The 15,595-nt window shown below is 39.9% G+C and overlaps 1 protein-coding gene across 1 annotated transcript; it reads right to left on the bottom strand.

The window, feature by feature from the left end:
* Positions 1-4,246: 4,246 nt before the first annotated feature.
* aplnra (apelin receptor a) lies at positions 4,247-6,143 on the bottom strand. Its single transcript, XM_033973252.2, has one exon. The coding sequence runs from the start codon at positions 6,041-6,043 to the stop codon at positions 4,961-4,963; it is 1,083 nt and encodes a 360-aa protein (XP_033829143.1). The 5' UTR covers positions 6,044-6,143; the 3' UTR covers positions 4,247-4,960.
* Positions 6,144-15,595: the final 9,452 nt, after the last annotated feature.

Here is a 15,595-nt window from a genome sequence, read left to right as displayed (position 1 = left end):
CCAAAAGATAACACTATTACCATGAAAATACTGATCTCATGTAAATGTGTCAGTGCTTTTGTAAGGCCTGGGCCATTACACTGAGAGGTCACTTCCAGGTAAAACCAGACAGTGGAGTGAGACAGGCCTGACTCTTGTGTATTGCCCTGTTGTATAGTTGCTTGGTGGGCCATGATTAAACTTGTAATACTCCATTATCAGAGACCTAAGGGATAAGATTTAGAAAAGATTTGGTTGTTTCCCATGAGCAAAAATGCCATTTATTGCAATAGGGACAGACTTAAGAATGTAAGAAATGAGTAGAGCACAGTAGTTAAGTTTCATCTTAGAGAGAGCTGGAAAATTTGGAATTAAACTGCAAATTCTTAGTTTGTAACATTATGTATCAGTAAAAATGTTTTACGGTAAGCCGCAACATCACAATTTGAATTGCTTACAGGGGAAAATTAAATGTGAAATGCCACTGTTATTAGTTCTACAATTTTAAACGGAAAGTCAATATTCCTGTTTTTATTATTAAAACGTTTTAGATCAATATTGTGATTTTCAATGAACAAAATGCAAAATAAAAATGATTTATGTATGTTATAGTTTAATACTAAATACAAAAAAGCATAATATGTCTTCTTAAAAGTGTCATAGACAATAATAATGTGCTAGAAAGTAATGCGTCCCATAAGAAATACACAAGGGACATATGGGGAGCAGGTTTCTGTTGACATTCAAAAAGTGATGACTTCCATCTTGTTTTTTAGTGGATTTGTGTTGGATCCTGAGGCGGTCTGCTGTCTAGACGAGTGATGGGATCATAGTCAGGACGTCTTAGACTCTTTATGTTATTAACTGTACGGAGTGCGGCCTAATCCTCCTGACAGTTTCTCATGTCAAAGCTGTCGTTCCCTATCTGCTTACGGCACTTACTGTAAGACCCTTCTTAAACTGCATGTAAACATTCAGGAGCTCATAAATCAATAAGAAAATGTAAAATAGCTATTAGCTCACAAGTTCAATGCAATAGTCATGAATTACACAGAGGGATGAAATATTGTAAGTGTTATATGTTTTTCTATACAATACATAATCTTTTTTTACTATAATCCCTATTAGGCCAGAGTATAATAAATACATGCTTTCAATACACATACTAACATAAACAAAAGTACTAAAACTGGTAGAACGTATTGTTTGTTATTTAAAGTAAAGTTATAGACCTCTCAAAATACCCACAGAGGGAGACTGAGGCATTTAAAAAAAAACACCCACAATGGTCTGTCAACTCTATGTACGTGAATAATGGGTGTTACAAATGGAGGAACAACATCCACTGACAGAAAAGGTGACAAAAGGCAATGAGGGGAACACACACACAACGTAAACTGTAGTACTGCCACACACATCCACAGTCAGCAGCCACCCACACACAGACACAAGACTCACAGGGGGCCAAATGCCGCCCACACTTGACAACAAGTGCCTTTTCCTGTTTTGTTTTTGGCTTTTTTCTAATGTCCATCAATCCTCCATATTTAACTATCTATGTTGGATTAACATTCTAAAACCCCTACAGTTTAAAACAGAGGCACCGCAAGGTGAGTAATACTACTACTAAAGTAATACTACCCTTCTGTTGTCCATAATCAGGCACTATTCATAGGGGATAGGATTAATGGTGTGAGTAATGGTAGGTTAAAACATGAATCGAAGTCATAAGATTAATATACTAACTAATCCTCAACAATACACTAGGTAACAATATTTGTTTCTTTTTTCTTAAAAATTGCATCCACTCCACAGAATAATGTTGGTCAGTGCCATCCCTTTGAAATTATCATGTTAAATTCCCGAACTTGCCACCTATTCTGACAGGCAAAACTGAAAAGAGATGCTCCAGTTTTACCAGCTTCAGCTTGCTTCCCGTGTAAATGCTACTAATGGGTGAATTGTATTAAGATATACTTTTCCTAACAGCTTCCTTTGTGATACATATCCCTGAGTTAATGGCTTATTTATGGTGATTATAGCTGCAAGCTCAGTGTGCGTATGGTGCAGAGGTCTGCATGTAAACAGAGATCTGACGCATTCCCCTGCTTGTCATCGCTAACTCTGCTTTCTCTGTAACTCAGGTCCACCTGTCGATAGGCTAACACATACACATGCGCTCTGGACAGCATTTGTTGCTCTGCTGCCTGGGTGGGATGGAGAGCAGAAGACCAGAGCACTTGTGTTTTGGTTCAGCTGCGCCACCTCTTTTTACCCCTGTCACATTTGGGCACAGCAGCTTATGGCGATGACAACACTGACAGCCACCTGTGTCTACTGCTTTTATGTCTGTGTCTTATTAGAATAGATAGTTCAAGCTACATATCTCACTTTTGGAACATTAGCATGGTGTTTGTAATGGCTGAAAGAAGACATATTACGCTTCCTTTTCTCAGATATTTACATAAAAGTAAATTTTATGTCCCCTTGTGTAGAGTTCCACACAAAAGCAGTGTAGTAACACATACTCTGTCTTTACTTACTGTGTTCCCCCGAGGAGTTGTAGGTGGCTGAAGCAGATCACTATTGGACTGAGGTGTAGAATTCTGCAATGGACCAGATGGCGCAGATGGTGAGATGGTATTGTATAAATATAAAGTAAAATACATTAGTGTATTGTACAATAATTCATTTTATGTGTAATAACAAACAGCTGAGAAAAGGAAACAAAATTAACATCAGGTTAATAAACATATCTTATTTGATTTGTATTTTTGGATTTATAGTCTGTGACCTCACAAAAACTAAGGGGCCGCTGATTGTCATGGTTCATGTCCTTTTGAGAATACTGTAAACCCACTCCCCTCACACACCCAGACACACAAACAGGTCAAGCAGCCCACACACGATCAAACACATTTACGTGCTGTGCTACTGTTGTTTTGGACCATACGGCCGAGCGTGCCTAGTGCTAACCCCTGGTGCTTTGGTCAGCTGGTATTCTGGGTGAATTATTTCACAATGGACTTGTGGGCTAACAATATGAGACAAGCTGTCAGCCCAGTTTATCTCAATACCAACAACAGGCCAGGACAGTCAGGCATGCATGAATGACTACACCCTATTCCTCCCAAACCTTTAGGAATAATGCTGTTAACTTATAGTTTTCAGTGATTTAGTGTTTAGTAGGAGTTCAAATCCCTTATGGATATTAAGGACGTAACATATCTGTATACAAATTGCATAATGCATTAAGTAATCATAAATGACAGCAATGGGAGTTCAAGCCAAGGTTGTTGCTTACTCAATGTTAGGCTATAGCTGTTGAATGATATTTGAAGCCTCATTGCTCTTAAATCATTAATTTTCCAAGATGGCCAACACATGACAGATTACCTCTTGCACAAAAGTAATGATAAATCATTGCTTCACATTCTTGTCCTTTCACATATGGTATTACTTTAAGTTATGCAGCAGGACCAACCATCTCTGCATTCTCACTTCATTCTCTGCAGCCTTATTTCTACCTAAAATCATAGATTCAACTGCCCTGTCATCAGACGTTTGATAAAGCATGTGTAGAGACTCCTCCCGTTTCCCTTTGGCCCACAGCCTCACGCCCCTTCCACTGCCCTAACTGCAGGCTCTTGTCAGTGGAGACAAATATTGACTTGTTTGGAGGTGCAGCTTCTGCCAGGATTAGGGCCTCACTTCCCCCCACCACCATAGCCATCTCTTAACGGTGATTATGTCCAACAGAGCTCATTACTGTCAAATCAAAGGAAGCCTCAGAAGAGTCACTCACTGGTAATGGCCCTTATCATTATGTGCCCTGCCTCAATGTGGTGTGGGTACTGACTATTGCATGTTGTTTTATTACATTAACTACCCATTTTACCCCTTCTTAAACCTCTTTGGGTGCTGGTGTTGCAGAGAAAGCTGGAAATGAATTTGAAAAGCCCGGGCTGTGTCATCAAAAAGCTACCTCAGTCGGTGAATTTCGCAAGTGCCCACTGAATACACACTCTAAGGATGGCTGCTGCTTTGCATAATCCGGTTACAGTCTGGATACCGCCTGTGAATCAATAGAGATTACACATCTATTTAGCCTTGAGGGTGTTTACTACATGCAAAGGCCCAAGAGATACCTATCACTGTCAGAAAAGGACTGATGTGAAACCAGGAGTTCTTTCAAAAAAAGCATAAAAGTAAAGTTTCCTAGAGTGTGTCAATATAAAAAAGATAATTAATCACACATAAAAATAGATTCATAGAACAAATCTTTATTACAGCAGTTAGTTACAGTGAAATATACATATTTACAACAAATTGGAACAATAACAAAGTTCCTCTGTCCCTTTGAGTGCCGAGGCTACACCATGAAACCCTCCACCATATGCCCCCACCCCATTCCTGTTTTCCAACATTTGTCAACTGCCATCTGTTTGTCTGCCCCCGTCTCCTCTACACAAACTATATAATTAAGCGGTAACACCTTCCCTCCTCTACAGCCCGTTTGCTCCTGAGCCCAGACTTCTGACTTCACAACTTCACAAACAACAGGCATTGAAGGGGACGCCACTCTGTTTGCTCACACATTTAACAAGTGCTTCCAGAATAAAACATAATAAATTCAGGAAAATGCTATGGTATGAAAATACTGTACAACTTTCTAAATTCATCCAGTGTAACATATAGAGTCCACATAATAGTCTCTCAACATCAGTGTGTTTTCAGAATCATAAACTTTGCAGAGCAAGACTTAACATAAAAAATAAACTTTTTCTTTGATTAGCTGAGGAGCTCTACCTGCAGGCTCCACCTGTCTGATATAGCAGAGGAGAAACATCATTCATGACAGTGAGCATGTTCATTATCATCATCATCATCAGTGGACACAAAAGTCTATTTTGACAGTATTCCAATGGTGGGAGCTGTGACTGGCCCGCAGCCAAACACCACCTGTTGAGTCCCTTTAAGTTTAAACCTTGGTGGCCAAAGACTGGATCTCTGATTTCTGAGTCTGGGCACTGAGTGTAGATGACATGGAGCTCATGTGGCCGTGCATTGCCTTCTTCAGGTTGAGCAGGCACAGGCACTGGGAGCGAAAACGCAAGTCGAAGAAAGCATACAGGAAGGGGTTCAGGCAGCTGTTCACATAGGCCAGGCAGGTAGCGTATGGATGAGCCAACAGCAAGAAGCTCACAAAACCACAGGAGGTGGGAGCCAGGCTGAGGTAGGACAGAGCATCCATGCTCTTGAACACATGGAACGGTGTCCAGCAGATGGCAAATACCACGACCAAAGTAGTAATGATCTTCAGCAGCCTCTTCTTCTTCTGGTCCTCTTTGCGCAGGTTGTTGAAGTGGCGAGTCACAGTGCAGCCGATGAAACAGTAGAAGATTGTCATGGCGAGGAAAGGCAGGAGGAAACCCAGAGCTGAGGACGAGAGAGAGAGTCCAGCGATCCAAAAAGACTCATGCCTCCGGTTCAAGGTGACCAGACTGAAGTCCATCCCACAGGTGGTTTTGTTGCTGCTGAGGTCATTCACAGTGTTGCGGAAAAGCAGCGTGGGTAGAGCCAGCAGACCCGAAAGCAGCCAGATTGCCCCAAGAGATGCTAGCATGGTGCCCCTTGAACGCAGCCTACTACTGGACAGCGAGTGAACGATGGCAAGGTAGCGGTCAAAGCTGAGGCAGGTGAGGCAGAAGACGCTGGCATACATGTTGACCAAGACCACATAGCTGCTGATTTTGCACAGAGCCACTCCAAATGGCCAATGGTAGCCCAGCGCTGTGTAGACTGCCCAGAGGGGTAAGGTCGCAACAAAGGTGAGGTCAGCCAGAGCCAGGTTTCCAATGTAGATGTCTGCAGCACGGCGCTTACTTTTGGACCTCCAGACAGTGAAGATGACTACTCCATTACCCGATAGGCCCAGGATGAAGATGAGCATGTACAGAACAGGGATGAGAGAGTAGGAAGGCTCCCACTCTGAAAAGTCACAAGTAGTCTCATTGTCATCATAGTATTCATAATTATCATATTCCGCAGTGGTGGTCTCCATGATCAGGTGCAGTGGAATAAAATGTCTTTAAATAGAAGTTAAGTCCTTAAGAGATCCAAGGGAAACTTCAGGCTTCACAAAGAGAGAGACACAGAGGTTACTGCTGCTGGAGTGGAGTGCAGATAGTGTGTGAGAGTGACGCTGGCTGCCTTTTAAACTCAGCCCTCCACACCCCTGGTTCCCTCCCAGGACGACCCCCCGCCACCCAACCTCTCCCCCGGCCCTGCCCTCCCCCTGCTCCAGTCCCTCTTCTGTATCACCTCTTACTACTGCGGCCATAGCACTGGTTCAGGTTTGAAGCGGGCCTCTGCTCCTTTACAACTATTTTTAATTCTGTAGGCAAACTTTGCGTATTAAAGTGTGTTAAGTGTATTATTAGTATAGTAATTATAATAATTATCGGTGTATAAAATAATACTATTCAAAAAAACTGTGTATTTTGTGTTCACGTTAGGCTATTAACAAGACAGTAACAACATTTAAAGTGTTTTCCACAGGTTTATACAGAGACTATGGCAATCCTTAGGCTATTTGAATACATACATTTTTGCCTGTACAAATTAAAAAGGATTGATTAATTAAAGTCACTTCTATATATTAATAATAATACAACTAGCAAAAACAAAAAAATTCAATTACAAAGTATTGCTCAGCTTGTTGACCTACTTTACAATTAAATATTTCATTGTGGACATATTGCTACCATAGAAATAAAATGATACACAAATAAAATGTTGATAATAGGCCTAAAATTGTGGTTTTAGAAACCAACTTACAGCCATATAACCTACTACTATTACTAATTTACCGACATTTAATACTAAACCGGATTTGGCATAAAAATGAAAAAAACTGTGGCACTGTTAGCATAGCATGTTAATAATTTAGCATCACGTTTTTTATTGAGCTACATCGGGAGGACGGCTCATTTAAATCGGCAAAAACCTTGACAAAATTATTGAAAAGTCGATTTTTTGTAACAACACTGCTGTAACTTCTGAAGATTATATCTACAGTGAAAAGTTTAAGAGGTAAGTGGGACAGGTCTGGACATTACTAGCTCATGTTTTACATTTGAACGTGGCTGTGGAAAAGGGCTAACTGCCGCGTGCTCTTATATATTTTGACGTTTTGTACATAAAATATTATAAAGGAAACATGGATGAACTTTGGTAGCCCTCTCACTTACCTCTCAAATTTGCCAGCTGCTCTATCTTCGGGCTTGAGCCTAATTAGATAGACTGAGTTTAGCAAATACCAGATTAGATTAATGTCACAGGCTCCAAACTGGATGTGTAAATTCAATTCTCAGGATTAATTTCAATAATAAAAGGTGAGACAAGCGCGCAGAGCTCAAACAAAACAAAAGGAAAACACCCGTTGACACCATGTTTGTGACTTTTAACGTGCCTATAGATCTATACATTTTAATTGACCTTTAATGAACAAGCAACAACATGTTCAGGTTGTTTTGACTTATTTGTTATTGACTTATTTGTGATCTGTGTTTCTACAGCCTATTTACACCGATCAGCTGTGGAACTTGGAGAAAATGTGGGAAAAAACGGACTGCCCATGCTTATTTCTTTAGTTTAGTTCTATGCTGCTTCTAAATGGACCCCATACAACACACAGGATAGCCCCATGTTTTAAAGCTAATATTTAAAATGATCTCAGTCAGATGCTACATTGCTTGTGTTATTTATTTTAAATTTCAAAGCCAAATATCTTAAATAGCCTATGCTTACTGCCATCACATGCTCCACCACTCAGATAAGACACACCAGGTGGGTCCCAATGCTGCCATATTCCCCAAGGAGAGGATTGACCGCCTGCTGCCCTTACAAAAATACATTTGCAAATTTAAAAAATAAAAGATCAAGATAAGAAACAGATGGTCAGAATACAGCACCAACTTATCATCATATGTATATGGGGTAAGATAAAAGCAATTAAGTGAGAAATTACCCACATATGCTTGTCTTTCTTGTCAAAATTAGTGTTTAGAATGTTTTGATTTTCAGGTTTATCAAACAACATATTTAGTCATAACGTCTTTTTCCCAGTTTCAAAATGTGGCTTTCCAGCAGGGATGGGACAATAAACAACATTATTGTTTATCGTGATAAAAATGGTAGACAGTAATTGTTCCTGTGACATTTTATATAATCGTGATAATCACCAAAGATAATCATCATTGTATCACCAGAATGTGCAGAAAAAAGCTGCTTATCCCTGATGATCTCTTCTAGACCATTGTTGTTTTCAACAAAGTATGTTAATATTCATATGTTGAATGAATGTTTTTAAACTATAACTAAATAATAAGTATCCTGATATAATCATCAGTGGCAATTATTTTGGTGATGATAATTGTGACACCAAATGTCAATATCATCCCATGCCTATTTGCCAGAGGGGCATTTGGTCTAAAAATGTGACAAAAATGATCACATGGATTAAAAATTTGCTCACTAAAAAAAGGAGCAGGCCATATGTAAATAAAAACGTATTATAACATATTTCATTTCATGTTTAAACTCATCTTGGAAATGTAGTATTTTAAAGTTGATGTCTTCTGCAAGCAATATAATGATCATCTTTCTTAAATAACTGCTGTGCATGAATATAATGAGAAATTGTGAAGTAAAAACGAAATTCTTTTATTCTTCAGTAGTCATATGTTTGTTGAGTTACATCAGATTTTTTTGTAACCACTGAAACTCATCTCAGTTCACAGAAACTGACAACTTGACTTGACTTGACTTCTTTACTATTTTTAGTAGAAACTCACTTCAACACAATTAAAGTAATATGTTATGTTTTTGCCATTTTTCCAGCTGCGCCGAGGTTGAATTTCCCAGGACCTCTGCCACATCTGTGACTGCTTTTGATCTGCTGTTGTAATGACCCTGGCACCAAAGATATGACTGCTTCTGACTCCATGCTACCATTAACAACAAGTTCATTTGAGGCTTATGAACAAAACTGCAACGCAACAACATATGAGCTGATATCATCTTAAAAAGCCACTTATTTTCCCCTGTGTGTGTTATTTTCAGTGTATCTTCGCATGTAGACCACTTTGGGGACAATCATATAGCAAGTTTCAGTCTGGCTATAGTTGACTTAGGAGGAGATAGGAGGAGATCTGCCACTTGTGCTTGTGTTTGAAGTGTAAAATGGTTAACAGCACACCAGTGAGGCCAGTGCAGCAAACCTCAAGTTTCACAAATCAAGCTGAAACTCAAGCACCTGGGACCTGGCTCCAGCAGGGGGCCTTCGTCACGGTGTGGTGTCACTTGAATCCACTTTAAGGAGAGGTAAGATAAGCTACTAAACTTAACGGTCAAACAACAATAAACAGTACTATACTCTGCATCTTTCTGATCATAACTTTGATGGGCATAAGTTGTTCTGCAGCTCTTTACCATCATCCTGCTAAGTGTCATCTTTGCCCGGTCTTACGATGTCACACTTGAGTGCCATGGAGCCAGTGCCGCCCCCCTGTAGAGAGAGGGCACTGGTCCTGCTGTGAAGTTTGCTTATTGGTGCGCTATCACGTCCAACACCAGCCTATCTGGAGATGGCAGCCTGTCGCATGTCTGCTGCTGCATGATGATTTGTGCCGTTTTGTATTGCACCGACACAACTGAAAGATAATGATACAATAATGATGGTCTGTGGTCTTTACAAGAGATGAATCAGTCTGCTCTGTAAATATCGTACAATGGGCAACATGTGCGTAATTAGCTCGTAACCTTCCGGGCTACTGTAATACATGTGGTGTTCCTGCATCTTTCCTGCATCTGCCTATGACCTTGACCATAGTGTGGAAAAGAATGGAGACCTCCACCCAATCGTTTGATATTTTTGGGTTGATAAGGCTGTTCCATTGTTCAATTCCGTGGCCTAAGTACTTTTTCCTTTAATGAGAGAGGCACTTGTAGAATATTTGTAACTGAAATTTCTATTATTTTTATTGTTTTTTTATTGTTATGTTTTCCTAATTACAACATAATTACGTAACATAACTATCTTTCTTTAAAAAGCTTTCTTTAAAAAAAAACATGCTGGATACAAGTTGTTTTTGGATGGAGCTATGGAGAATTTGGAGTAGTCAGGTTGTCTCACTTCAGTCTTAAGCCATATCAAAAATCTTAATAGGGCCCTGTAGCTAAACAGCAGCTTGTAATTTATAGAAAGTATAATTGCCAATTTATGTTTGATATTTTTACTAAAACATCCATGCATGGCACTCTTTGCTCAGTGTTCATCTATTGCTGTAGCACAAGGAGCCGCTCAGGAACATGGGGTCACAAGGTGTTTCCCCTCTCTCTCCTTGGGACTCCGGACCACCACCTCACTCATCCTTAGGCCACAACAGAGCGTGTGTCAATGGACAAAACAGCACCACAGGATGTGCTATTACAGGACGGTTAGTCCTATCCATCTGAGATGCTCTGACTTTTTTATAGCTGTTAGATTTAGTTTGAATGGCATGAGTGAAAACAACATTTTATTGTCTGGCACCATCAGTTCCCAGGCTATTGTTTCTTATAATTGTGTAAATAGGCCAGAACTGTGATAAGGTTTAAAATAAACATTGCTCATACTTAGTCATGCCTCTGCCCGTAAGAGACTGCTAATTTTGAGGATGTGTGCAGGTGAAACAGACAAGATTAATGTCTCACCTGCTGCAATAGAGGGAAAACCAGGAAGGAAAGCCTACAAAGTGAGTAAGAAACAATAACATCTGGGAAAAAATAAAGAAGAGTCTAATGACAGAGAGGATGTGAGGAAGAAAGCAGGCACAAAGGGACAAAGTTGAGGAGAGGGGAGCGGCTGAAGCGTGATAGATCTGTGTACTAGACTTAATGACAGGGATTAGGAGCCGTGGACTGCTGGGATCTCCGGGTACAGAAAGACTCCAGCCTGGCCTCTTATCCCAGGAGATCCACGGGAATCTGACCCCATTTGGCCCAAAATCCTCTGACAAAACAAAAGCCCCATGCCTCAATTAGGAGGAAATTGGGTTAAGGTACACATTTAGGTATTACTAACAGTTGGTTTCACTGATCCTTCACATATTGCTCATTCTTATTGCAAAACCAATTTAAGATGCAAATTTTAAAATATCAGTCAGAAATGGTAAATAACTACAAGCTTTATTATTGACCTGTACATAATCTCTGACCAAGTTACATAGAAACTGATGTTGCCAGACATAAGTGAAGCACTTTTCTATTGGACTGTTCCAAATGCTTATTCAACAATGTTCCAGTGAGTTCTGTTCTCTCACAGAGATACTTTATCCATGTTGTTATATTGAAAGGCAAAACCCAAACAGTGGCCCAGGTGTAGACTTTCCACTCAAGTCTGAGAAGAAGTTTTGTATGTTATATATTCAGCAATATACACTTGTCACAAACATTAATGGCACTGAAATAGACCTGGAGAGAACCACAGACAGAAGGTGTATAGCGATTTTAACCACAAATCACACAACACCTCAAACTTGAATACATTTTGATATGAATTAGTTAAGCCAAAATAAACACCCTAGGCTATAAACATCCCTGTAATAAGTGCATGCTGCTGAAGGTCTGACCAAAAGTGGGAACACAGCCAAAGAAAATTTCTAAGACCTTTTTATAAAACCCTGTTTTATAACCCAGTTTCGCCCTGCTAAGTGAACATGCCAGTAATATCTGAATATTTACACACACACACACGCACACACACACAGTACAACAGTTTATGTCGATAAGTGTTTAATTACTGCATGCTTAAAATGAAGGCTACTTTTATTATATTCATCTACTATAATGTCAGCAGGTTCTTCACAGGTATAGAACAATAAAACATGCACGACTGTTTTACTTTTATGGTAACTGTTAACCCTCCTGTGAAATTTATGGAGCAGTCCAGTCATTGCATTCTTGCCACTGGTAAAATTGCAAAGCATCTAAGAGTGGCGACAGGGTGGCGGAGGCTGTGCTCTCTTCTACATCTGTCAGCTATTTGACAGACAGCAACAAACTGTAAATCAGTTGCTACACACATTAGCTCCGCCCACCTGCAGCAAAAAGCCATAGGAAGTGTGCGTATGTTCACCTCTAATGTCCACTTCCTGTGCTCAAAACATGCTATTCTGTTTTAATTATATTTTATTTGTGTAGCCTAATTTTACTGCCTTAAAGCCTTAAACACAGTTTCACAGAAAGATCCAAAAACAAATAGACAACAGCATCTGTCCATAAACATGAGATTTGGGGAATAATTTGAAAAAATATAAAATGAGAGTTGCATCAAACTCAAGGATCACATGTATAGTTTGGTAATAACTTGACTAAAAAAAGATCGAAGGGCAACACAGCATAACTTATAAATACTGCTAGGTACACGCTGCATGTCATAATGGTGTTTTTTTTATTGTATAGCGTTACAATGCTAAGGACACATCCCTGCACAAGACTTTGGTCTATTCTGAGGTTGTCTGCATTCTAAGCCTGTCTGCAGCAACACTAGTCTCACGTAAAGCTGACAACTGCTTTAAAGAGCCAAACAATAAAATCAACTTTTACACTTTGTCGACAACTTTGATGTGCAATCACAAGGCCTGGAGGAGGGAGGAGGGGGCAAAGCAGGAGTGAAAACATCCTCTAACCTTACTCTAATTGTTTCAGCATCTGTTTGGCTGTTGCTATCACCCAGACGGGACAAAAAACACAACTGAAAACACAGATTCAAAGTTTCCACTCGCTCTGTTTCCTTTAATCAAGCTGCCCTCACACTGACTGATTTCCAAAGCAGGCCTTGGCCTGATTTTGCTGTGATTGCTTACTGTGCAAAACATACACACTTAAAAACATGCTCCTTTTGCTACTTAGCCCATTGTTATCAAGTAATTACAAGTGCTGATGGTTATCATAAAATTTAACAGTGGGGGACTGGGTAAGGACACTGTTTTGGCCAAAGTGATTCCCAGTGTTTGGATAAGGAGTCCTCGGCCAAAGTACGGTAATGAATTGAGGCTGTGGAACGTGGCCTTCCCATTACAAACGCACTTCAGATTTCTGAAAGAGGAAGCGGGACACTGTTAAAACACAAAAGGTCCAGATGTGAGGCCCCTTGAAATACATCACACTGTCTGCCCCAGTGTTGAACGCTGACAAATTGGCCTTTAACAATCCCAAAACTGGCTTAAAGTCAATGTCAAAGCCACGTGTCACTCCTTAGAGGCTGGTGTGGGCGGGCATGCTAAATGGCTCACAAAAGAAGCCGTGACTCTAACAAAATATTTGGACAGGGCCCTGCTCTATTTCACCCTCAGAAATAGCCTAATCCACATGTTCACTGCTCTAGCCTGCCAACAGTGCCAAAGGGGATTTATCTATTAGCTGTTAATGGACCCCAAAAGAAGCACCATAAATGAAGCTTGCCATAAATTAGTCTGATTTATGAAAACTTTCCCTCATTAAATCACATGTGTCCTGATGGGTTGTAGTGATGCAGCAGACATCAGAGTGGCCATGATGCCAGCATGTGTGTTTTCAAGCCCTTGTAAAGCCAAATGTTTGTACCACAAACCAGTGCGCTTATACAGGCAGCTGCTGACCACATCTCCTGCAAAACACATTCAGCCCTTTAATTTTCTACTAACCACCACAAAATCACAGCCAAAAGACCCCACTCTAAACTTTTAGATATCACTCACCACGGTAATCTTCCATGTATAGAGTACCTTATATAAACAGCATATAGCAAGTAAATCAAGAAGAGTCTGCGGCAGAACGGATTTAAAATATGTCTTGATCTAATGCCTACTCACAAATCTTTGCAGTGATGTCATTACAAGCAGAATCTCCATATGGATACAATACAGTGAAAGATTTATTTCTTAATATGCCGCGTTACTGTCAAGCTTTCAGTTTAACATGAAAAATGTTGTAAGTGTTGTATTTCTTTTTGCTAGTCCTAGACATATTTTAACACCCTTTGACATTTTCTGTAAACTGTAATCCTAATGTTTAAATATTCACATAAGAGCTGTGAGTTAGGAGTGTTTACATAGTGGGACTGGTCTGGATTGAGACCTCTTTCTTAAAAGGGGAATCATCTGACAGAGAATGCTCAAACAGGAAAAACAATGTACCCTATATCTTATTGTATAGGATGGATGCAGCACTTTGACCTGGGTGCAAAGGTTCAACTGCTCAGCCCTTTCCTGTTTTTGTTGGGTTTTGTGTTGCAGTAGCTTTGAATTTGTCCATTGAGTTAAAGACTACTCTGTTGGTGTTGTGGAAACTGAATCTTTAGTTTTTCATAAGAGTGAGTTAGGTAAAAGCCTCCGGACCAAGAATTAGAGTTAAAGAGGGCTAGTCTTAACCTGCCCTTATACCACCTATATATTACATTCTGAACATATAGGCCTCACCCGAAGCTTCTCTAACCCTTAAAGATGCACTATGTAACTTTTTCCAATAGGGGGTTCCATGGAGTTGTTATCGCTTTGCCTGGAATGTTCCATAATATGGCATTAAATGTATGCTTCTTGCATTTATTCAATTATAGGTGTTACTTTTATTGCTAATAATAGCTTGAAAAACATTCTTGGCTTGCTATGAGTGGGGTCACCTTTAGATCCATCTTAGCCTGATGTGTCACCTGCTTGTTGTTATTTAATGTAGATTGTAGAACATCCAGACTGATATCAGTCTGTATAAAAACACACCCTCTGTTACGCCTCAAGCCAAGCCAAACGTGAGTGCTTTTTAGCTTCAGCCAGTGATTTTTTTTTTTTTTCCTTTACTTTTTTCATTAAAGTATTGATGAAGAGTGTATTCTTAAACCCAGGCAAGAGTATTTTAGGATAAAACTATAGAATCTCCATGATGACAAATATGTGGTGCGCCCTCCACATAAAAGTTACTCCAGCACTCTTAATTGAGAGTTGCACTGAAGCATTGTCGTCTTGCTTCAGTGTGCAGGTCTAAACGAAGGGCAACATCATAACAGCAAGATCAGTGTCAGAGAGTTTGAGAAGAAAGCAAAGAAGAAAAGGACAACTAGGATACATGCAAAGGTAATCTCCACTACCACAATACACAGGGAGAAGCTTTCAGGGGCCTAAAAGGCAAACAGCTCCCGGCATTCCGACATGGCAGACGGATCGGCCTATTCTAATGCACACAGAGGAGATGGAGAGTCAGCGCCCTCCATGCTCATTTGGACATGTGAGGGCGTTTTCTAAAGGGAAGAGGGGGATTTGAGGAAGTTCACCTGTCAAAGGTAGAAAGGCCCTGTGGCTAAATGGGATACGTAAAGGATAAAAGATCTGAGAGGACAGATGTCTCCTAAAGATGAAAGCACTAATTCCTTTCACAAACTTACTATAAAGACCAGGTAGAAATAATTACATATGTGGTCTAAGGGTGATTAAGTGCAAAGAAAATATCAAATATTTTGGGAATTTATAATGGAAAATCACCCATGCATTTTTTTGCTAAATGTTTTGACTTTGCAAATACTAATATTGTATCCGAATTG

This window comes from Periophthalmus magnuspinnatus, chromosome 9 (genome assembly GCF_009829125.3).
Source record: "Periophthalmus magnuspinnatus isolate fPerMag1 chromosome 9, fPerMag1.2.pri, whole genome shotgun sequence".
Classification (NCBI taxonomy): Eukaryota; Metazoa; Chordata; class Actinopteri; order Gobiiformes; family Gobiidae; genus Periophthalmus; species Periophthalmus magnuspinnatus.
Note: the sequence above shows the minus strand (reverse complement) of the source record. Positions and strands in the feature narration are given on the sequence as shown.

What these genes read in the sequence shown, in the direction of transcription:
- aplnra (XM_033973252.2), bottom strand. Translation starts at nt 6,043, where the DNA reads ATGGAGACCACCACTGCGGAATATGATAATTATGAATACTATGATGAC.